Source organism: Macaca fascicularis, chromosome 12 (assembly GCF_037993035.2).
Source record: "Macaca fascicularis isolate 582-1 chromosome 12, T2T-MFA8v1.1".
In the NCBI taxonomy this organism is placed as follows: Eukaryota; Metazoa; Chordata; class Mammalia; order Primates; family Cercopithecidae; genus Macaca; species Macaca fascicularis.
Window position 1 is genome coordinate 94,891,058 of NC_088386.1, and position 25,904 is coordinate 94,916,961.

The 25,904-nt window shown below is 38.4% G+C and overlaps 1 protein-coding gene across 5 annotated transcripts in view; it reads right to left on the bottom strand.

The window, feature by feature from the left end:
• Positions 1–25,904, bottom strand: part of SATB2 (SATB homeobox 2) — a 194,188-nt gene that overhangs the window by 16,237 nt on the left and 152,047 nt on the right. For all 5 annotated transcript variants that reach the window (XM_065525834.2, XM_045367439.3, XM_065525832.2 and 2 more), the window contains one exon: positions 21,871–22,068. In XM_065525834.2, the coding sequence (XP_065381906.1) occupies positions 21,871–22,068 (198 nt within the window). The remainder of the gene's footprint in view (positions 1–21,870; positions 22,069–25,904) is intronic.

A 25,904-nucleotide genomic window follows, 5' to 3' on the forward strand; every position in this document is an offset into this window, starting at 1 on the left:
AAACCATCCTATTTGGAATAGGATGATTTAGAAACAAGGATAATATGGAGGCGTGTGGTGGGGGGCGATTATCTATGTATACTTTCAGTCATAGGATCTCAATAAATTATGTAAGCTTCATTGAAATAAAGTATTACTATTACTGATTTACACATAGATTATTTAATATGACTCCGTGGTCATATATCAAATTTCTGTAATTATTTAAATCCTGTAATTATTTTCAAAGCTCTTTATCATCTTTTGTATTTCTTATTTCTTAAAAAGAATGAAATAATCTCACAATATTGGCAGGTACTATTGTATTTATTCTTCAGAAGAAGAAACAAATATACAAAATTGAGCTCTGACTCCAAAATGACATACCCCTGAGTCTAACATGTAACAAATATATGCTTACTGCTGTTTAGCTAGTTAATGGAGAAAAATACAAAATTATGTTCTGTTTCAATCGAAGTTTTTAGCACAAATTTCTTTTAGTGTGAATAAACACTTTCAACTAAAATCTACTAAACTCTAAGAATAACACTATAAATGACAGAGGCTATTATTCAATATTTCAAGTTTGGAATTAAAAGTGAAAACAACAAAAATGTTAGCAAAAATTAGAATACCTTATGGGGAAGTTTCTCTCCCAAATGTCCATTTAGAGTGGATTATAAAGGGAGTTTTACATTTCTATCTCTGTGTACCATTTTTACAAAGCAGACACCCAATTTCATCAAAATTTGCTAGCTCAAAAAGAGAGACCCTTCCTGACAAACCTCAGCCAAGAACCAGTTTAGGATTTAAAATCCCCATAACTGCAATGGCACTAGTGACATCACAACTGAAGTGTTTTACAGCTTCTTAAAAGAGAGGACTTCAATTATTTAAGGAGAAAGCGTGTTTGGATGAGATGCTTTACTTCAGGGGAAAGAGATGAAAGAAGGTAATCCATGTGTTTGAAGCCTCACATGAGGCTATTTAGAATCCCATATTAGGCCACATTTTCTGTATAATTTTTACAGTTGGGGTACTCAGAAGTCAGAACAATCTGACAGTTATGGTTAGTGAAAATATTAGATGTTCACCAAGAAAATACTACCTCAGCATATTTTTTGCTTTCTGAATGTAACCACTTAATAACAGGACTTGAGAAAACTGTACTGCGTGAATCAAACACATAAAAGTACAAATATGCCTTTTATAGAAGGCAAATCTTAAGCAGTGCATTATAATCAACCACTCTGGTAAAAGAAAAAAAATATCTAGCATTACCACACCACTGACATATTATAGTTTATTATACCCAAAAGTCCAAACTGGGTAAACAAAGTCAAATGATCAAAGAAGGGTTTTCGCCTCAAACCATGAGGCAGAGGCCATTGATCTCTAGGGAGAGGCAGCAAAGATTCCTGGTGGCTTAGCTCTTAAAAGGTATCAAGTGAGAGCTTATCAAACATAGTCTTTAGTTTTCAACTTCATTTAATTTCATCAGAGACTGGCTTTCTTGGTATTATTTCCTTTCAAGAGAAAAATAATATGGAAAAATTAAATGATGTGAGGTAGAAACTTCCCAAAAGTTTGGGCTCTTAATTCTAGGGTATGCTTTTCCATTTTAAACCACTTTTAATTTGTTATGGGAATATTGGTTTTGTATCCTCCACATTAATGATCTTACTACCTGAAACCAGGTATGGATAGACTTTTCCTTTTCAACTTTGTGGTAGGTATATCGGGGGAGAAGTGAAAAGCCAACAAGGACAGGTACTCTTGTTTAGATCACTGCTTTCTCAAGAAAATAAGTCTCCTTTTCCCAGGGTGCCAAGGATGGTCACTGGGAAGAGAAATCTCAGTTCCCAATTCCCTGGGGCAAAGTAACTGGACTGGTGACTCCTTTTCCCACCAGCAAGAGTCCAGTCTCCGAGCAGCAGAGGACCATGCTACTCCCACAAGACCATTCCGCATTCTTATCTACTCAGATTCACCAAACAAGTCCAATTGTGTCTCCACACCACATCTCCTTGGCTTTTCTCAGCATATTTGCTTACCCTGTGTAGGTCATCTTCAGAAACTGGAACTGTCAAGTTATTACACTTTCAAATGTGGATATGCTTCAGGGTGGATTTAATTTAATAGCTGGGAACTCAGTACAAAACAAACATTCTTACAAATGACATTAGCAGGGAATTAATCATTAACGCTCTCAATTGGTGCTCCAAGACCAACCCCCAGGTTGCTCCAGCCAAGATCTGAGAGTTCTCACTGACTCCTTCCCCTCATCTGAAACTCCACATTTAGTTGATCCCACGTGTTGCTGATTATTCCTTTTAAACAGTTCTTGGATTAATTTTCCCTTCTCCAGATGTACTCCCATTGCTGTAATTCAGACTCCTATAATCTCTTGCCTGAATTACTCTGACTTCCTCCCAACAGGCCTCCCTGTCACAGCCAACCAAACATCCTGCTAAAGGCCCCGTGGCCTTCAGGTGGTCTAGGCCTCTTCTGTGTCCAAGAAGGCCCCGTAACCTGACTGCGGCCTGAGCCCCTGCCCGTCCTTGCTCCCCAGCCCCTGCCTTGCAGGCTGTGCTCCAAGAACTCTACCCTGGAGCCCCCAGACTCATGCTGTGTCACCCTTTCTTGGAAACCTCTGATGAATCTGTAAGGGCCATGAGCAGCACTACTCCCTGGAAGCCTTCTGAGTTCTCCAACTCACCAGGTTTGGGGCAGGTGTGACCCTTTTGTGCTTTTCTTTCTCTTATTTACACGCTGTATTATAGTTATCTGCTCTCATATCTGCCTCTCCACTGATCTCTGGGCTCCTTAAGGATAGATTCTGTGTTATATTCACCTCCACATACTCTAAACTTAGCACAATGTCAAGGCACTGTGCTTTGAATGAATATATACATCTACACGGGCAATAGCTACATTATACAGACTGAAAGACATCCTAAAATTTAGAACACATCTAATAGTCCTAAGGGGAAATAAAGTATTAAGTCTACGTAGGCACTCACTAAAAATACACTTATTACCGAAAAGAGCTGAATTATCATAGTTTATAATAATTTGATACAGGCACACATACACTTTGTATAGGTTAATAAATGCCATACTGACTCACATAGTTCTTTAATTTCCCCCAAAAAAATCTGATTGAAAATTATTAACACTCAAGAGACATTTAAGGTATTCCTATTCTCAGGGATAAAAATGGACATATTCATCAGTTTGCTTCTCTCTCCCTCCCCAATCTGCAGAAATATTTCTACTATCACCAGAACTTAAAGGGCCTGCAGCAGACAGCTTCCATGACAAGAAAAGTTGCTGGAGGGAAAACAGCAAAACAACAAATAAAAATGAGAGAATCTATATAAGACAAACAAAGGGAACCTTTAAAAACAACACAGAATTTATAAAAGCCAGAAGTATTTGTTTAAAAATGGATCATATGTATCACAATAAGATTCTGAAATGTCAATGGCTCTCAACTGAGCAAAATATGAAAGAATATTGCCTATATACAAAATACTATAGAAAACACTGAATGTCCTGTCCAAAACACATATTAAATGCCAAAATGATTTTCTTTGGAACGGAATGAACAAAGAGAGCCTTTGTGAAGAAACAACAAAGAAAAAAAGTAACAAAATTATTTCAATGTATATATTTTTTTGCCCACACTTTGATTTAACCTCTATAGTTCCAACACCACATATTCCAAAGTGAGCAAAGAGAATGTTTTCAAGTTAGAGCCACAAACTTTCTTTACTGCTTTTTGCCTGTCTTTGTAGCTTACTTCGACTTTATCAAAATTTGCTTCTAAAAATATGCAACTGAAACTAAATAAATAATGGAAGTTAAGAAAATCTAGAGGCCAAATATAAGCCATTTCATTTATACTTACAGAAATCAAAAAGCATTTTGGCATTAAACAACTTTTTTTTTTAGGGTACAGTGCTTTTAGGGCATTATATAATTACCCTTACTGAGAGTACAGTTTTTAGCTTTGTCAGGGTCGCTGTTGGAATTATAATTCCATGCTGAGCAGAGTTCTATCAAAACTCTATTATCATATTAAAACACTTGAGTAGGCCAGGTGCGGTGGCTCACATCTGTAATCCCAGCACTTTGGGAGGCCGAGGTGGGTGGAACACCTGAGGTGAGGAGTTTGAGACCAGCCTGGCCAACATGGCAAAACCCAGTCACTATTAAAAATACAAAAATTAGCCAGGTATGGTGGCACACGCCTAAATCCCAGCTACTCGGGAGGCCGAGGCAGGAGAATTGCTTGAGCCTGGGAGGCGGAGGTTGCAGTGAGCCAAGATCACGCCACTGCACTCCAGCCTGGGGGATAGAGCAAGACTCTATCAAAAACAAACAAACAAACAAAAAAACCAACAACCAAAAACAAAAACAAAAACAAAAAACAAAAACCACTTGATCAAGGATACCCTTAAAATTCCAAACTTTCTATTTCTGAGAAGAGAACAGATTTAATGAGATATTTTGGAAGAAGAGCAGGTAAAAAGAATATTTGTGAAAAGCAATGCTAAAATAAAACCACTTCATATGGCAGAAACAGAAAAGGCAAAATTTACCACATATAGTGGAGCAATGGGTATTAAATAATCATCTCTGAATAAACTCTACAAATCAATATGGTCCTTTTGGTCTACATTAAGAATGCTATTGCCTAAAGGAAACCTCTAAGGTCAACCAGCAATTAACTGAAAGGTTTTGATTGAAAATGCTATTGACGGCTTTCATATCAGACAGCTTCCTGGTTATTATACTTCATGGGCTAAGTAGGTGCCAAGACATTAAACTGTCAATAATCTATTAATACTAGACTGCTACGCTTACTCTCCCTGAATCTGGGCAGGCAAACGTATTCAAGCCATGTACCTGCTTAGAACCAATGCAAATTCCCCAACCCTGATGTGGAAATCATATTTTTATTATCTATCCGTTTAAATGTCTAACAGTGTTGACAGAATATAAGAAAAATATGCAGATAATAAATGCTTATTCAGATGAGTTGAACTAACATTTGTTTTTAAAGAGATGGCTAAAGGGATAGAGAACATGTCTTGGAATCTGACTTCCTTTCTAAGCCATATTTAACAGTTTCTAAATTGAATGTAATAAACACTTTACAAAGAGAAATGAGAAGTTATTTAAAGCAAGGCTTATAGGTCCTTGCCACTCAGCATCTGGAAAGCAGTTATACATTGGGGAGTGGGGGAGAACTTTTAATGAATTTAATAGAGAAAAAGCACTTTAATTAAATGCTGTCAAAGTAGATTGTATTAATGACGGTACACAGAGGAATTTTAAGCCAGCCAAGTTTATTTAGCAAATAGAAACGGGGCTTTTGAAGCCTGCAAGTATTTATGTTTCCGCAGTTGCAGTACAGCTAGATGATGGTGTCAAATGAAACTGTTGAGTTATTACATATGATTTTATTTATTGTGTATTATTAAAGTTTCAAAAGCCTTAGGGGAATTAATCTCATTTTCAAAATGAAATATCACATTTGATCACAAAGGGTTAAGAAAAGAGAATACTGTCCCCCAATTTTTTTCTGTTCCCTGGAATTTTGATGCAGGTGAATGGCTAGTGGGGACAGCCTTTTCTAGGTTCATCCAGCCAGAATTCACTTTATTGGACAGTAGTATAGTAGCAAAGAAATCAATGACAGTATTTCTCCTGTGAGTTTTTCTCCTGTTTTTTTTTCTAGTGATTTGCCACCAAACATAATTCATTCTATTATACTTAGCAGTAAGCTGAAAAATGACCAAAGCTCTTAAAAATCTCCATGAAAATTTGGTTGCCATAACTTTCTTAATCAAAAACATGAGTAGCCCAAACTTCTACAAAGGAAAAGGTATCAAATGTTTGACTTGGGGGCAACAGGAAAAAAGGGGTCTTTCTTAGTATTTTCTATTCAGAAGTTGACCACAGAACAAACCTATTATTGATGATAATATTTTTTAAATAAACAAAGAAAATATGAGCCTTAATGCATGAAAAATGTAAAAGATTGAAAGTTGGTCTGGCTGGAAAATACTATGCGTGTGTCAAAATGATTTTCTCTACCATTTGTAAAAATGTAATTATCCATGATATGCTATTACCAATGATATGCTACAAGGGTGAAGGATTTCAAGTAAATCCATTGGAAGCTGAGGATTCGCTTTTGGTATTCAGTCTCTGACACCATGTCTGTGAGATCACAAACCACTGCATGACTTACCACATCCTTCTTGCAGTTATATATATACCCTTTCAGCCTGTCTTTAGCTTTTAATTCAAAACATGAAAAGGGGGGAGAAAGGAAACGTCTGAGGGTGGGAGAAAACAAAACAAAACAAAACATAAAACACAGCATCTATTTCCTTTCAAGAAGAGAAAAATTATCACAAATACTGTCAACTTTCTAAATAATTAATCTAATTTTTAATGCTCCCCCCCAAACTAGTTATTAATATCGTATGTTTGGTCTGTGTCTTTGTAGCTCTGGAATTTATAAGTAACTCTGCGTTTCCCATCTCTGCCAAGATGTTTCCGACTAATCTTTGAAATGTTGCAAATGCAGATGAATGTGACATGAAATAGGAACTGATTACATACACTTTCTATATGTGAGGAATGGCAACCCAGAACACAGATGACAGTTACATGTTCATATGGTAGAAAGTACTACTCTGCTTCATATATGCAAATATATAGAGATCATCAAAGTACAGCATACCACCTCTATTACATCTGTATTAGGAACTCAAATTGGTTGATTTCTTATCAACAAAATGACAAGAAAATTTCTTCTCTCCTGGTAAATCAGTAGTTCTAATACGAAGATCTATTGAAGAATTGTCAACTGACAGAATATCCTGATGCATTTGATTCAGGTTATGTTTTACAACCAAAGAATCAGTTAATTTAGTTCTTTCCTTTCATTACTATTTTAACTTACTAGATATGCTGTTGAACTGTTTTAGCCCCTATCTCCTTGGGAGGTTTTCATTTCCCATGATGCACCCAAATAAGAGTTCCTCTCAAAAGTATAGCCCTAAATTACACCACATGGAAATATTTGGCATTGGCCCACCAAAATTCCTTGCCACTCTTCTCTTACCACATTTTTGAGTACACTATTGACATGCGTTGTTAAAAAAAAGAAATGCAAAACACTATACTTAAAAAAAATCCTTGCATGTGAATACTGCATTTATGTGGTACATGTTCACTTTAGCACCTTCTACTCATTTTGATCCTAACAGAAACAGGAATACCTTTCCATATTCACATATATTTATCTTTAAGAGTTCACATCATAGATTTTAGCTCCCTAATTTACTTTTTTTTTTTTTTTTTTTGAGACGGAGTCTCGCTCTGTTGCCCAGGCTGGACTGCAGTGGCCGGATCTCAGCTCACTGCAAGCTCCGCCTCCCAGGTTTAGGTCATTCTCCTGCCTCAGCCTCCCGAGTAGCTGGGACTACAGGTGCCTGCCACCTCGCCCGGCTAGTTTTTTGTATTTTTTTTTAGTACAGACGGGGTTTCACCGTGTTAGCCAGGATGGTCTCGATCTCCTGACCTCGTGATCCGCCCATCTCGGCCTCCCGAAGTGCTGGGATTACAGGCTTGAGCCACCGCGCCCGGCCCCTAATTTACTTTTTTAAAAAAATAATTGACTCAATTTTGAGGTGTACTGTTTGAGTCTGTCATATCTAAAAAAATAACTGTTAATTTGTTCCTGTTTTCTACCTGGAGTCCTCAAATATCTTGGGTGTTTGGGCACTAGGAAATCACAAATTATGGACCCATTATGCTACAAGATTCTACAAAGTTGATTCAACCAGATACTCAAGTGAGCTTTGTAAGCTGCATAAGAAAGAAATATAAACATGTTTGAACATGAAGAAATAAATTTAAACTAAAGGAAAGCATGACAAGGAAAGAGTAGAAAAAACTGCTATTTAAATAAACTCTTTTTGTTATCTGGGTGATCAAATAAGCTGTATTACCAATCAGACAATCAGTTCTGGAAACACCTGACTTTTCTTTCATACAATTGTTTTCAGCAAGTTTTGTTTATAAAAAATAAATAATACACGGATGGCCACAGAGCTTGAAATAAAAAAGTTAACTGGAGTCTACTCAGTGTTGCACTGGCAAATATTTAACAACTGGGTCTCTAAAGAAAAAAAAAAAGCCCCAATTGAATAATCCACCAATTTTTGTAGCGCGAATAATCCCACCACAGCCAGTTTCATGCTGCCAATGGTATAACAACCAGCTTTTGAAATTCCTAAAAATTTAACAATTGGCTTCTGCGAGCCAGAGTAGGCTTTCTCCAGCATACTCTGACTCTACTATGAAGAAGTGAGACCACTGTGCTGGTCTCTTCTGACAAGCCACGTACTGCTTCTCAGACTTGCTCACTGAATTCCTTTGCCTGGCCTGACTTACCTGTCATTTTCCCAGGCCCAAACTGATTATTAGGATGACCCCAATGTGATCCACAATTCCATAAAATATTCTACATCAAAAGGTGAAGGGTTATATGATTTGCAGTGAATTTGATCTAGAAACAACTTGTGAGGAAATTGAACTTGTGACCTTAGAACTGTCAAACCTATCTAGTTTGCTTGATCTCCCATTTCTAGGGTCAAACCAAGTAATAATAAAATAAATGAATTTCAGAACTTTGGCAGTTTTCCTTTAATTGAAAGTGTGCTTTTCTATCATTACAAGGGGAAGTTCCAGACTTCAACTTAATAAAAATCAGCAGTAGTTTTCAGCTACATTAGATTTCCACACTAAACAGAAACAGCTGAGAAGCCACAGTAGGTAGGTTTGGTTACGACAGTTTAAAACTCAGTGGCTGGCTTTCTCTTGCAATTGCCAAAACTATCAGTCATAAGAAAATCAACTGGGTCTCTGAGTCCAATATAAGATGTTCATAATCTGTTAGAGTGTTGCTAATTTGTTTCTCCAAAATGCATTTGAACCTCCCAGGAGCAAAGGGTTTTTGTTTTGTTTTGTTGTTGTTGTATTTTACACCCTCATTAAGATACGCAAATGGAAATTAGAAATGGATGAGCCAACTCACAGGATGAGTGTTTTAGATACAAGCGGTCTCTGCAATCACCTAACTCATGTTGCAATAATTTAGAAAACAGTAGATGGAGGCCAGGCGCAGTGGCTCACACCTGTAATCCCAGCACTTTGGGAGGCTGAGGCAGGTGGACTGCTTGAGTCCAGCAGTTCAAGACGAGCCTGGGCAACATGGTGAAACCACATCTCTACTAAAAATACAAGAAATTAGCCAGGCATGGTAGTGTGCACCTGTAGTCCCAGCTACTTTGGAGGCTGAGGTGGGAGAAGAGAGAAACCCCCAAGCCCAGGACGTAGAGGCTGCTATGAGCCATGATTGTGCCACTGCACTCCAGCCTGAGCAACCACAGTAAGACCCTGTCTCAAACAAACAAACAAACAAACAAACAAAAGAAAACAAAATGGTCGATGGAAATTCACAATGAAATGCCTCATCCAAGGTCACACACTCAGCCCTAGGACTGTACTTCATGTCACTTACAGTACCCTTTCCTTTACCATGTCATCTTTTCTCCTATGGAGTCAAAGGTTCATTGAAACTAGAGATAGAGAGTAATATTTATTCTTTTTAAGATGCTCTGGTCTCCGAAACAACACACAGAAATCCTGAGTGTGGGGGCAATAATCATACAGAAAAATTTTAAGTATTTGGAAACTTTTTAACCTTAAAGCCATACTATACTTAGCCTTAAGTAAATCCCAGTCATCTATTTTAAATGCACTTCGAAGTTTATAAACAGAAAACTTTAATTTCAAAAGAAGCATTTGTGTTTGTTTCTACTATTATACAAGCAAGATACAATTTTTTAAAATTAAAATCAAATGGTTATATTCATTGCCCTGTGGCTTTCATTTATAAAGCCATGACTGGTTATGTATTTGCTGTGAACTACACTTCAAATAATTTATTGCCATCAATAGTTAAAATAGTAAAATTTGCAAATGTTTTATTCTTTTGTATTCGTTTGGTTTGAGTAAATTAGAGCTGATCCTATGTTCCCTCTACAGTGACACTAGTGTATGTAAGTCCACTCCTGTTTACCTGCATACATGGGAGAGAAAGAGGTAGAATTCCAGGTGGTCATGCCCGGAAGAGTCATATATGTGAAAATAGGCCATTATTATTCTCAGCACAGAGGTCCCACTGAAGAGAGTCCTGAGGTCACAGGAAGTTCTGCATCTTCACTCTACTTGTCACTTCATATCCTAATTCATCTTCTGGTAGCCTGAATTCATCTTCCTGGTAGCCTCTAAGGAACTCAACACCAGAGAATATTTATTTTCCCTTGTTTGAATCCATCAAGGCCAGCACAGAGCTGCTAATGTGGGAGACGCCTATTTAATACTGCACCAAAGAGTCTCAAACATCATCACTACATGGCTCTTTCACAGCTTTGTGAATGCTAATGGGTAGCAAGGACAGCAGAAGTCTCAGAGATGATGCAGAGGCTGAAGTAGCCTTTTTGCTTTTTAAGCTTAAAAACATTAAAAAAAAAAAAAAAGCACTAACCAACTTTTGTCATACCCAATGGCATTTTATTATGCTCTACAGAAGGATTTCATTCGGAGCTGAGAAGAAAAGTTCTCACTTAACTTTTAAGTAAGTTACAATGACTTTTAAAAGAGTTTAAAATGTAGGAAGGCCATATGAAACCGGACAGCTGAGTCTCTAAATCTGTCTTAAAACAATTGTACTATATGCAAACAATAGAGGCGAGGCATGCTCCTGTATCTTGCTGAATATGAAATTCTATGCTGACACCATCCTTGATTCAATTCTGGGCTCTTCTGAGTAAGAATCATTCCCTTTATCCTTAAGATTACTACTAATAATGCTCAGAACCTACTAACATTTCTCAGGTGCCTTCTATGCAATCACCATCTCATATAAACTTCAAATAACCCTATCAATTTGGGATTATTCTCACAAATTAGTATCAGAAATTTTAAGCAGCCTCTACAACATCAGAGCTCCAATTCCAGTGATGGTCCTAGAATTCAAACCCAGATCTGAAGGTCCAGTGGCCTTTCCTCTCTATCCAAAAACCTCGCCATGCTTCCAGCAGAGATAATATTTCAGTCCACTTGAATAAGCTCTTTGACAACTTATACTACTTAAGTATTTTTCAAAAAAGAAAAAATGGAGGTTAAAATAAATTATACTTCCATTTGGATGTTTTACTTTGTACTGAAATATTTTTTAAGTCAGACAGTCCAAAATGCTTTAACCATGACTGTATTAGTATGTTTTTGCCGATCGAGTTTGTTGAGTCCAGATCCCCAGCATGTAGCCTCGTATTCTCAGAAAGGCAACTGAGACTGAGCTTCTTAAGCTACCCTCATCCCCTATTTCAACTGTTAATTACCTCCTAGATTTACGACCTTGTGTGAGTGATTGGGCCCAAATCAAAGTATGTGAAACAAGTACACTGACCAAACAGAGTGAAATAATGAGAACTTCATCGACCTAGGTGGGGAAGCCCTTCTCTGCAGATGTTCTTTTCCGTTTTTCTGCAATGATGATGAATACCTTTGAAATCAACAATTATCAATGACAAATACTCTGGTAGAAAATTGAAATAGAAAATGTGAAGAAGGCTCCCATCTTCCTAGAACAGCATGTGACTTTCTGCCATAACAGCTCATTGTTAAGAGGGACTAGTTCACACACCTAACTTTCCAAGGACCACAGCTTTATTAAAGGCACACCATATGAGCCAGGTGGCTTGGTTCATGTACTAACAATGAATTAGCCCATACCTCAGTGCCAAGTAAATAAGGTGGCTAACTTGGAGAAGTCATTCTGGCTGGACAGAATAAATATGAGCAGGACAAAAAAAGAGAAGTGTCTGTGTGGTGAGGGAGAAATAAGGGTTGGAGTGGACATATTTATTATCTATCTGTTTTCCATCCAAACTGTTTTTAAAAATGCCAACTTGATCATTAATCAACAGATGCCATTCTTTGTAGAGCTACGTAAATCACTTTGGACTCTACAGAATAGACTCAGAAGGTCTGTTTGGTTTGATACCTTCAAATAGCCACACTTTGTTCTTTTAAAGTAATCTCATCACTGAGAGGCTTAACATGTTTCAGAGATACTGCCTGTCTATTCTAGAAACAGCTAGAAAAACAGAAGCAGAAAGATGTCACCCAGGGTCAGGATCAGAGGGAGAAACAGAACCTATGAATTCCACTAATTTACAGTATGAATTCTAGAATAATGCAAGGTAGCCAGAGGGAAAATGGAGGTCTATTTAAAAATACATTCTGAATAAAAGAGAAAACTGCTCAATGTACATGTGAAATTTTGTTTTTTTTTCACTATTAGGTATGTGGTACCTGGAATAATACTTGGCATATTCAAGAAACTCCACAAATATTTGTTGAATGAATAAGTAAAAATGTGAGAATAAAAATGGCCCATTTTCTCAATCAGGTCTATAACTTGAAGCCTAAGAACAGGCTTATCAACGAAATTTAATCATTTTTTTCCCAAAGCCAGACTTTGCTAGCTAGCTATACAAGTATAAAGGAATGTGGGTTTGCCCTCTCACAGATGAAATGTGACAAGGCACTTAACTAGAACTATGACACATCAATATTTACAAGTGCCTCAATTTTAGTTTAGATTTATTGTTGTTGTTTTTTTGTGGGTGGGAAGGGAAAGAAGGATGCATTTTAATGCACTTTCTATCTTAGTCTCTATCTATTTTCTTGTTGCTCCATGCTACTCAATTTAATCAGTTTGCCCTTTCACAAAATGTACTAGCCACTGCCTTCTTTTAGGTTTAAAGAGTGTTTCATATATTTTTTTAAAGTAAGTAAAAGGAGGCAGGGAAGGAGGGAGGGAGGCAGAGAGGGAGGGAGAAGGAAGGAAGGGGAAGGGGAAGGGGATAAATAGCAACATTGAGTTGACCAATAGGACAACAGCAAAACCAGCACCTAACAAATTCTAAAGCAATATTAAAAAAGAAAGCCAATGAAGCTTTATGTTCAAAAGCATTCTGTTTAGTTTTATTTTCCTACCAAAATGTGAAAAAAAAAAAAAAAGTCAAGGCACTAAAGGTTTAATATTATACCTGGTTTCATTTACAATCACCAGAAGGAAAAAAATATGAGAATATGTCTAAGGAGTACCTTGCTATCCCAAAACTTTTAAAAACTTTAAAAATCTCAATATCCTATTAAAATAGAAAGACAATATATATTAGTAATTTTAGTGGTTTCTGAGCACTGGGCTTGTATTCATGAGGACTTTTTGTACCGATATAAATGACACAACTGACTGTGATTCTTCCCTTTACCTATAGGGAAGCATTGGACAAAGTGTCTTCTACTCAATTTTAGGATCTAAAAACCAAGAGGGTAAGGTGCAGGAATTGTATTGCCTTTCAAAAATGCAGAATATAAAAACTAGACTATTATTTAAAAAATAGACTATTATTTAAAGAAACATAGCAATTATGGAAGAACAAGCTACTCAAGAAACCAGAGTTCTCTATGTTCCCAGAAGGCAGGAAAAGACTGAAGGAAGTGGAACCCAGCTGTTTGACATTTCACTTCCAACCAGCAACTAACTCTGAATGTTGAATTTGGAAGGCGGTGTGTTATGGAGGTCCAGTCACTCATAGGAGGAGTTCTACTTTGCAAAAATAATAAAACTACTCCATGATGAATGAAAAGCTAACTCCAGTAATTAAAATGATAAGCCTAGTAAAATGTTGAACTGACTTTAAAAAAAACATAAGCAGAACCAGAAGAGACTACTATAAAAATTTATGTTTAATATTTATCAGCTTCTACAGGACACTCACTAAACATATGTGACTACATGATAAATGTTAGAAGAGCTGCAATAGAATAAAAAGGTAGAATACTCTGGACACACATGGAACTGAAAATCACCTTTAGGCATTGGTTTCCTACTACTTGCATGCCCACAGCACTAACTTTAAACATTAAACAAGAAGTCATATGAATCTCCCTTGATAATGAAAGGTTTGTTCTAGACTTGATAATCATACCTGTATTCTTTTACCCTGGTAACTGCAGGGTCCTAGAACCCACGTTCCACTAAAAGGCCCTAACTTTCCAGCCCAAAGACAGCTCATTCACAGGTTACCTATAAGTGCTCTATGGCCAGGTGGCTTTCTACTTGCTATTCTTCTTAAGGTCATTCTAATATTTTGCCCAACAAAGCTCTCTCTTTAAAATGCAATGCCTTCCATATTAGGCATTCAGATGACTGATTGGAAATTGAATGCCAAGAAAGTCAACATTCAGGAGGATAAGATTAACCGGTCAATTTTCCTCTTAGATGAACTTAAAGTAGTAAATATGGAGTATGCAAGAGAAAGTGAGTTTGACAAAGACATGGGAAAAAGTCATAAGGTACAGCATGAACCGTGGGCAGGGCAGGGTGTAGAGGAGGCAGAATTATAATGCAGAGACACTATGAGTAGTACGCAGAAGTTACAAGGTAGACAGAGATATACAGAAGATGGTAAATCAGATGATGCTTGGAAGAAAAGCTTGCAGTGGAAAGAAGCTGACACGAGAAAGAGGTAATGCTACGTTCAGGATGGCAAAGGAGAAGGTGAATCCATAAATGGCAGCTGCTGAATTCCCAGTTCCAGGTTCGGAGAAACCTAACTGTACTCAGAGTCCTATACCTGGATTTTCATGAAGTTCTAACATCCTCAATTTCCTTTAATACATCTCCAATTATTAAGCTGGAATTTGTCTTGTAAAAGAAAATAAGTGAACAACAACTAAGAAACTGTAAATTTCTTTGGCCTACTTTGCCTGCCTACTTTTTAAATTTTACAGTTTCTTAGAGTTTTAAAAAATCTCTAGGTAAAACAAAGCCATAGCTAATATCTAATCTACTGACTGTGAACTTCTTCAGCTTTCTGATTATCACTAAAGGAAACCTGTTCAGTACACTTTGGAAGGTAAACCCAAGATGAAAATGTCTGTCTCTTAGAGTAAAAAGTATTGATAACAAATGTCTTCCAAATCTCTTTATATTCCTGAATGACAAATTTTAAATTTTTGACATGTTGAAAAACTAGTAATATAAAAAATCAAGGATGCTCTTCAAGTTGAATAAATACATAGAGGACAATATAATATCAACATGAAAAATGCTAGTGCGGCCTCACTGACAGGCAGGAGCTCCCAACATTTTCCCAAGTGAGGACCTACTTCTACCCAACTGCTACAATATTTCATTACAAATGCAAGTATTCATTTGCATCTCTCCTCAGGACTAGAGTGGGGATTCAAAACTCTGCAGCCACATTCACACTGTAGGCTTTGAATAGGAGCTTGGAATGAATCCAAGGTGAAAGAAAAATTCCAGTAACCTGGTAAGAAAAGTTGCAAACATTCTTAATAGATTAATTAGTTTATTTATTTTCCTGGAAGATGTCCTTCAGGAAGCAAGTTTACAAATCAAGATACCGTCTGTGCAGCTGGAGTAGAAAATCAGGGTCAGATTCCCAGGGCTGAGAGGTAAATCTGAAGTGCCCTTGAACATTAGCGATAAGAGGCATATTCTGAAGCCACCTCAAAAATGCCAAAGCAGCTATGAAAGGTAAAAATTTCAGTCACATCAGTTCTTTGACATCACACCAATGGTTTGTGAGTTTCAGTGCATTAGGTGTCCTGTAAATAAGAAAACTCACAGAACTAGATCTACTCAGTGAATGGTTAAAAATGAAGATCTCATAAACAGCTCTGCATCACAGCAGACAGCTAATAGTGAGTATTCAGGGAATGCTGGCTGTCGCACGTTAGCAGCGCTTTCCAGCACACGATAAAAGTCAGACTCTGAAGGTAGACAGATGTGAATTTAAGTTCTCACTTTGAGTGAGTTACTTTAACTTCTTTAAGCTTCAATTTCTCATCTGTGAAAGTATTAATAGATAAAAACCAACCACCCCTTTGGTTGTTCACAATAACTGAAGAAGATAAGACATGTGAAAATCTCACATTTTGAAAGCCTGGCTCTCAAAAAGGCTACTTACTGCCAGAGAAGAAGGAAAAGGAGGAGGCAGGGGAGGAGGAAGAAGGGAGGAGGAAGAGGAAGGAAGATGAAGGAGAGGCAGCAGCAGTGTCACCATTGTTATTATTACTGAGTTTTTTAATCGAAAAAACTCAGAATCAGCCTCAGAGATACTAATGATTTTTTATCTTTCACTGTCAGGCAATTACTGGTACAAGCCTCATTCTTGGCATTGTAGATCATATAAGTCTTTGTTTTGGGGGGCTGCCCTGTGCATGGTGGGATATTTGGCAGCATCCCTGACCTTTATCCACTAGATGCCAGTAGCACTCCCAAAACTATAAACACCAAAAATGACTCCAGATATTGCCAAAATATCCCATGGAAGCAAAATCTCCCCTGGTTGAGAATTATTGGTCACTATCAATGACAGGGAGTCTGTGGCTTAGAAAATGCTGAAAATAGCCTGAGAAGCAACCCAGACAAGTCAAGGGACAATGCTGGTGTCTGACTGTCACTAATCGGGTCTCACATTCTTATTCAATGTACGGCATGGAATTTTAAAACAAGTACTTGTCAGGAAACCACACAGCAGCAAGCTCAGAATTCCTGAACTTACAAAATAACCCATGGAAACAGTGTGGTGGAAACACAATAAAGCACAAATGACACAGACAGGAACAATTTGGCAAGTGCTCCCTAATCACCCTCGCTCAGTGACCTAGTCATAGCATGAGCAATGTCCTCTCTTCTCTCCTGCATGAGGAGGGAAGTGTGGTCAGAGGAAAGACTGGATGCCAAAATCATCTGTGTTTTCACTCCACTGGCAACCCTGGCTTCAGGCAAGGCTTCACGTCTCTGTTCCAGTTTTTCCAATTGTAAAATGGAGTTGGTAGTAATGAACCTAACCTAACCAGTGTTTTACTCTAAGCTGAGAACATCCATTCAGCACAGGGCCTTGGGTTATAATAACCATTGCGAGAAAAATCGCTACAACCACAGGAATACTTTTGTCTCCAAACTTTCAGGGTGAAAAACAGAATTTATTTCCTCTTTTTCAGGAAATGCTTTGGTTTGGTTTGCCTCACAAGGTCTCTCCTCTGTGCTATCTACATATGGACTAGAAACATTACGTAGATTAGTATTTCTCAACTTGTGTTTCACTACTGTCCCCTCAGAAGGCTTTTGGGGCATTTCTGTCTAATCATGGCCGCTCTTCATGAGATTTTAATACCAGAGAGATATTATCTCTTTACGTACCAAGTTCCTTTGCAGGGTCACAAACCACTGTGAATCTAAGATATTTACACTCCCCAGGAACCAATTCTCACCCCTCTGGGGCAATGCTGGTCCAACTGTGGATTCATGATGTGACAGGATCTAGCTCACAAAGTGTGTTCAGATCCTGAAGAACTAGCTTCCAAAAGCAGGGGCTTAAATCAGGGTTTCTGAAGAGACTGAGAATACTAAAGAGAAAGTTGGATAAACCAGATAATTCAATATGACATCAAAGCTACACAACACCTGGAGAAATCCAACTTCCCAAGGAAGAATCGCCTCATTCTCCCAGGGCTGATGAGTCTCTGGGGCTGACGACGTCCCTCAGTGGCTCAGGCCCAGCGTGATCTCAACTATAACCTTGCTTCATCTCTGAAGAGAAATGCCATCAAACATGAACTTAAGCATGCAAAAAATTGTGTTGGGATTATAAAATTATAATAAATTAATATAAAAAGAAATGGCATGTAATAGCTACCATCAAAGAAATTGGAGCCATGGGGCAAAGGCACTTACTTGTGGCTTTGATGAGGTGGTCAGGTGACCTGACAGGAGACATGCCTCAAGAAATCAAATGACAGCTATATATGCATGTGCACTCAAAGGAGGGGAGACAGGGACCAGGGCAGCAGGACAGTAAGTGTATGCCCTGCAGAAGGACATTGACTCCAGCCACATAAAACTCTGAGCTTGGATCACATCTGACTTTCTAGATTTTATGTGATATCTTCTAATTATTATTATTATTATTATTATTTTTGAGACGGAGTCTTGCTGTGTCACCCAGGCTGGAGTGCAGTGGTGCGATCTTAGCTCACTGCAAGCTCTGCCACTTGGGTTCACACCATTCTCCTGCCTCAGCCTCCCGAGTAACTGGGACTACAGGCGTCCCCCGCCACGCCTGGCTAATTTTTTGTATTTTTAGTAGAGATGTGGTTTCACCATGTTAGCCAGGATGGTCTCAATCTCCTGACCTTGTGATCCGCCGCCCTCGGCCTCCCAAAGTGCTGGGATTACAGGCGTGAGCCACCACGCCCAGCCGGATATCTTCTAATTTTTAAGTGTGGATTTGAGGGACCCATAGAGGGGTAAAAGGTGGGAGGATGGGGAGGGTCCAAAAAATAACTAATGGGTACTAGGCTTAATGCCTAGGTGATGAAATATCTGTGCAGCAGATCCCCATGATACAAGTTTACCTATGTAATGAACCTGTACATGTGCCCCTGAACTTAAAAAACAAGGGCTTACAATTTCTAAACCTTTTGTGGGCTTAACAGAAACACATCAGCAGACAATAAAAAACTGTCCATTTGTTAACTCCATTTGTACACAAACAATAAGAAAAAGTTCCTCTTTTCTGTAAGAAGAGAGGCTGTGACTCTAAGGGACTTCTCAATATCACAGAAAGCACCAAATGGAGGAGGAGCGATGCAAAGTTCCCTCTTTTTATTCCAGTACATCTGTGGGACCCTAATACAACAGATTATTCTGGTGGGTAATTATGCACGGAAATCACTGCCTCATATCTTTACCATTTATGAAAAATTTGGGAATAGTGTACCCTAATTACCTAAAGAAATTTAAATGGCACACTTCCATGACCACAAGTGAAGAGGACTTACGTGTTTTTTAATATGCTGCTATATCAGAAGCTCTTAATAATCACTGATTTCACCCATAGTTAACAATTTAATAATGGCACATTTCCTATCTAATTAGACAAAAATGTAACATCACCAAACTAATATTACCCTACATATGAATTTTTAAGATTTCTAAAACAGGTAAGTAACTGTATCTCACTAAAAATTCAGTTGATATGAAAGCCTCAAGTGAATTCCAACCCCGAGTCCTTGACTTTTGGACAATTACATACCTTTTTGTAGTAGCTTGGTATGTTTTTAAATACAGCCCTCCCCAAGTCACTGAGGCTGTGCCAACTGTATTCTCTAGTCTCAGGAGTTCTGCTGTCTAGTGTCAGTTATTTTTCTTCACTTTTCATATTATGACTGTAATAAACAATCCACAGCTTTGTATTTTGCTGACAGACATAAATTCAACATTGCAAAGCAGTGTCACTCAGATATAGGCATAATGTTAAAAAAAAGTGATGTGCTGATGAGTTTCACAGTAGTTATGGGCTCAAGGTCAACGGCTGAGGCAAATTCACTTTAGAGAAAATTACCTAATTTGTAAACTCTTTAGCTAAGATCTGAGTGATGGGAATAACCTTTTATAAAATAAGTGCATCTCTCTTAGTGATATCAGAAGTTAATGTTAATAGCCACAAGATGCTTAAAACTGAAAAGAAAAATTACAGATTCATGCTTAGCCATTAAATATTGTCAGCATACTCTAGTTCTGACATACTAATAGAAAAGATAATAAAACTCATAAATCAATTGGCTGTCTGCTTCTGAGATGTACTGTACTCAAACTGGCCAACTGTAAGACAAAATATTATGTTAAATATACTTTTAGCTACCAATAAACAAAGGGCCCAACAAGATGATAATTTATGGACAAAAAACAGACAGGTATGGTATAAGAGCTGTCATCCAGATGAAGGGAGGCCCTCAATTATAACAAACAATGCATTTTATTACTTTTATCTCAAATTTCTCTAAGTTTTCAACTTTATCACCATCTTATGATTAAAATGAGCTGTGATTAATAAGTAGAATCAATTGCTTTTTCCTTGCTGCTTTATTTCTACTTAACTTGTACTGAACTAAGATAGGCCCTGAATAAAAATTCCATGCAAAATCAGTGGTTCCCTGAAGCAAGTCCTTGGCCTTGTGTTGGTTCAAGACAGAAATCTAATACAGTTCACATCAAAATCAGAAAAAAAAAAAAAAAAAGCGGTGGGGATGTTGGGGAAGTGATAGATTTTCACACGGCTGAACTGTACCGTTTACATGATCTTTTGTCTGAGGCTATCCATTTCATTAATCTGTCTGCTATCAAAGAGTATGTTATGAAATGATATTGATAGTAAATAAGAGCTTCCCTAAAACTTTTCAAATAAATTTGTTTTCTAAAATAAAAGGTTGGAAAGCCTGTATTGGGCCCCTCTTTAATTATAATTTCAATTGAATCTCGAAGTCTGAAAGCCACTGCTCTGTGTGGCTCAGTACATGGGTTTAATTATCTAAAGGGAGGTGCCCTGGTGGTGGATGAGGCCTTGGTCAGAAAAGGACCAAGAAGGAAAGGGGGACGGTGGGTCCTAAAGGGTGAGGATGTGCTGCATACCCTCATCACCCCCATCCCCATCCCTAACTCTGGGATCACTGTGGATATTGCAAGAGACTGCCTGTACTATTAAGTTTGGGCAATTCACTCTGTGACTTTGTCCCTGGAAACTGACCAATGATAACACAAAAGCATAGCACAAAATCATTGGCAGAGATGACGGTATTTAGATGAAAAGTGACGTAAAGATGTGTTAACTTCTGGCTTCTCTCCCAAGTGTGTGAGGGGGAGCGAGGGGAAAGGAGACAGGAACCTCAGGGTGGGGTGTTTTACTGCATCCCTCACCACTCCTCTCTATTTTTATCAAGAAACCGTGCCTCACCCTCCCTTTGTCTTCTCCTCTTCCATTCCGCACACACATGTGCACACATGCACTCCTGCCTCAACTTTTTCTTACTTCAGGAGATTGAGAGAGAGGCAGAAGGGTCCTCTTTGGTGGCAGCTGAAATTGAGGGTACTGGGCAGCAGGCCCATCTTATAACCTACCACAACAATTTGTGGGCCAAACTCTAGGGGGCCTAATGTTGGAAATCTCAATCAGTATTTCTTCTTGAAAGCAATTAATTTTAGATTATGGAAAGTGTCAGTAGTTAAACTCAATTACTATGGCAAAGCAATATTATTTCTCTCAATGAGAGCAAAACCTAAGCCAACAAAACACACAATCCAAAGGAAGGCAGATTTCTAAATGAGATGTAACCAAGGACAGCAAAATCTCATCTTAAAATTCTAAGAATCTGTCACAATCTGTCTCTCAAGGTTCAGATGAGTTCAATGGTATTCCCTAGGTCATGTGGCTATTTCTTTTCCTCAGTCTAATCAAACATTCTTTGAGGGATTTTGGATGCAAAACTACTTCACAGGTTTTTTATAGAAAATGAACTGATGGAAACCATGTTTTCCGATCAAGAGATTTAATTCTCCATGAGTGCTCTGGCTTTATAATCCCACAAGTAAAATGCTCTCAGGAAAGCAGCTGTCTTTGGCATTCAACTTCTCAGTCATTTTTCTTCGTGTGTACATACACACACACGCGCGCATGCACACACACAAATATACACACAGTACCCACTGTGACAACAGCATCTTCCGTACTTGGGACCTGGCATGTGACACCCTCTAACAGAAGTTGGTGTGGTGTGTGCTACTTGAACCCTCAGCAGCTACTGCTGGCACAGAGAGCCCTGCTCAGGTGGGATGCGGGGGTTGGGGACACTGACCTGCACTGGCTCAGGTGGAAGCTGGACCACGTGTTGCATGCGTTCGCTGTGGTGATGCCTCGACTCCTCCTCGTAGATCACGTCCCTCTCATGCTGGGGAAGGTTCAGGAAGCGACGGATGGTACAGAGGTTTTCCCAGAGGGTGCGGTTTTCTGGGCTTGGGTTCTCCTTCCAGCGGAGCAGTTCACACAGCCAGCCCTGGAGAGAGAGGAGGTCGCTTGCATTAACCTGCAGAGTGCAGAGGAGCTGAGGGGGCCTTGACTGTGGTCCAGTGCCATCACAGTACATCTTTTTCTGTCAAAATTGTTCCCACCAAGCTGGGGAGATACTGGAACAATCTGACTCTAAAAACCAACCCCTGACCACATAGGTGGTTATACCACTGCCCAAGAATCTTTCCTCTTGTTAGATATCCTATCACTCTGCCTATAGAATATATTCTCAATTGCAGTTTCTCTGTAAAAGATAAGCAAGATTATAGTTATCTGTTCTCAGAAAAAGTATTTTGTGTCAGTCAGCTACAATTTTAAAATTACCCAACTGGGCAGCATTTCATGCTAAGAGTGAAGATAAACAAATGTGCATTACAGGACAGCAAATTCTAAAAAAGAAAAATTGTCTAGGTGTAAACAACACTGAATTCTCTAGGGAGGAAATATTCTTACAATTATCAATAACTCCGCAAAATAGAAGCAATAACCTTGGCTAGAATGAAAAGAAATGCATATTTGCTCAACCTCTGAATATCTCGGGCTCCAGGCCCTCTTAACCATCACCTTCCCGCCACAGCCACACCTGCAGGAAGGTAGGCAGTTGGTCGGGTCACACCTGCAAATGTCTGCTTCCAAACTCTGGCATCCGGATGTTCTCTCTCTTTCAACTGCACAAGAAAGAAAATGTAATGCAAATAATGATGGATTATATGAAAATAATACAGAGGATGCTGTCAACATCGCTCACTGACTCATGTCAAAATATTTTACCCAGTAGCTTTCTAACCCATCATTTCCAAGCTACATCGCTAATTTTCAAAACAAGAACTGTCCCACATCATGTCTCTTGCAAAAGAGTAAAAATTTATCTTAAAAGGTACATAAACATGAAAGACTTTGTGAAAAATATTCCCAAACCTCAACAAATTCTATATCATCACTTGTAAGCCAATGAAATTTCCTGACATGCATTATAAAAACCCCATATAATATCATAAGCTGTTGTTTGTCTAACTCTCCACTGTGTCTTCTGCCTTTACCCAAAAAAAAGGCAAGATTTGATTATCTCCGCTGCATCAGCCAAGACAGCAACACCAGCTGTTCTCATTGTGCAGCCTCTTCCTCACGGCCTCCATGTTAATAACCTGATCATTCCATTTTCTCCTTCAACTGCCGGCTGCAGCACCGCGAAGAGACAAAAACCCAGGCCCATCTGCAGCAGCTGTAGGCACTGAACTGTGAAGCCACCGGGGATTTATAAACTAATCTGTAACACAACACTGCCTTGTTTTTACAAGTGAGAGGCCACATTTGCGCAGACCTGATCTTTTCTTGCAATAAACTGGAAGCTTGGGAGAGTTAGAAGGTTAGGAAGAATGAAAACAAGATATCTTATCATTTGCTTGGAAATATTTTTCCAAGTATTTTCACAGATTTCTTTTTCAACTCAATTGAAAGGCAGATAACGTTTGATTTTCAAGGTGCAATGTATATAAAAAATAAAGACAAATTTTTTATCCCTACCAGAAAATAAATTATATTTTTAAAAATAAACTATATTTTAAAAAATCTCCAAGTGTTTCCTCAAGGGTTTCTTTGCTTAAAGTAAAAATTCTTGAAATGGAAAACAAGTGGAAAAATAAGCTCCTACTTCTCTATCTTTTCACAGATCTGAGTAAGTATCCAACTGAATTCTTTCAAATGTTTCAAACAGGTATGTTTAACATCTCCCAGGGGAGGCAAGAACATGGAGACCAATCATTCAATGGAAAATACAAACAAAAACCTGCATCTGTTAAAAGATGAAGATCTGAGATACCCAGACCTTAAGGAAGACAGCACCTGCTGTTCCGCTTGAGGACTGAACTGCATTGTGGGAAGCTGCAGCTTGAAAGGAGACAGGTGACAGCTGAGTGGTATCTCCACTTATGACACTGGGAATGTCTCGCACAACATTCATTGCTGCATTTGATTTATATGCGCTGTTATAATCTGCACTCATTACAATCACTTAGAACAACACTACAGGCCTCGTTATGGACTGTGTGCTGTCTGCCATCAGTCTTTAAGAAGTGTAGTGCTCAATTTGCCCACTGACATGCAAGGTCTTGACCTTGAAGCTATTAGGGAGCAGATTAGACACAAGTGTGATCATGTGTGCAGACATAAGCAAACCAAATTAATTTCTGGCACAGGGAGGTAGCCAACAAGACCCTGTTCTTAAGGCACCAGAGAACTTCCTCAAATCCCTCATGGAGCTGAGCTAATAGCATGTTTAAGGGAACCCGGTTTTGAAGATGAAGCACATTCATGGTATTTAGAGGGTTATTAATCTAGTTTCCCCACAAAGTGTTTGCTTGGCTGATCAGATTAAGGGATGGAGCCTTCAATAGCGCACCCCCACCACAGCAGGCCCCAAGAAATCTGTGATACTTCACAGCCTTGGACATATTGCACCATGTGTACCCAGCTGCCTCAATAATTAGCTTATGAATGTATCAGCTGGTTCTGTGATTTTTATAATAATAACTAACCTACAGAGCAGAAAGATTGTAAAGAGTCTTATAGTAGCACAAAATCGGAAGGTGATCCTAACTCTACCTTGCTCTTCTCCTAAAGGTCATTATTCCGTAATACTGGCACTCCTGTGATGCCATTTATAGGTATTTATTTTGTATCTGAACTGGCAATGTATTTTTGTGTTAGTTTTCTTCATGGCAGCCATGATTTGCCTTCTCCTTGCTCTGGCTCGCTTGCTCATTCCACGTATTTGTATGCCTATCTTCAGAAAATCTATTCTTCCACCTCACTTCCCATCTCATGCACCATCATTTTATTCATATCATCTTTTCACCAGCCCATTTGGGATGCTTATCTCTGTTTTCTCAATAGGGTCTCTTATTAGCTTGTTTGCTGGCTAATGAATGTGTGAGAAAGTGCCACGCAGTTGCATGAACACACACGTATGTAATTGTGAGTGAACCCATCACAGAAGAGATAAAGGGTCCCCACATTGGGATTTTTTTTCATTTATATAATTTTTGCATGCCATCCAAGAAAGTTCTGCAGTATCAGGCAAAAAAAAAAAAAAGTGTAAATGTCAAATAAAACAGTGACAGATGACAGTATTCTCTATTGAATAGCACTGTTTCTGTCGTGCATGTTCAATGGGAACTCATGAATTATTAATAAACAAATCTCCTTTTTCTGTTAAAAATCTCAAGTAGGTTTTTGTTGTTTTCTCTGTGTTATGTGGAGCATTCCATGAGAATAATTTTCATTTCAGAAATGCTGACACAGAAGTTCATCTGGTTTCCAGCCTTGGCCAGCTCTGTGAGTGGGCACCATGAACTGTGGAGTATATACTTCCCTGGGATTTCTCTCTTAGCCTGGTTTTAAGTTTTGACCAAAGGTTGGCTGGATATTCATATAGTTCATTTAACTTTCACAGTCTGGTAAAACTAGGACTGAGTAAATTACAAATGTTTGAGCATAGTTAGGAAGTGTAGAGAGTATCAAACACGGATCTCTAAGACCTAACTGCTAAGTTCCTGGTCTGTCATTAAATAACTGGGTGACCTTTGGGCAAATAGTTACCCTTTTCAAGCTCCTGGGTGCTTAACTGTAAAAGGATGGGTTAACAAAAGATGGTCTCTAAGTTCCTTTTAGGTTTTACATTCCATGATCTTGTTATCTGTCAGAAATAGCTGACAGTGATAAACCATCAGGGTTAAAGGTACAAAGAAAAAATAACCGTGACAAAGTGGTCAAGGTCAAATAACTAGTGATGATATACTGACACCATGAATGCTCTGAAATGAT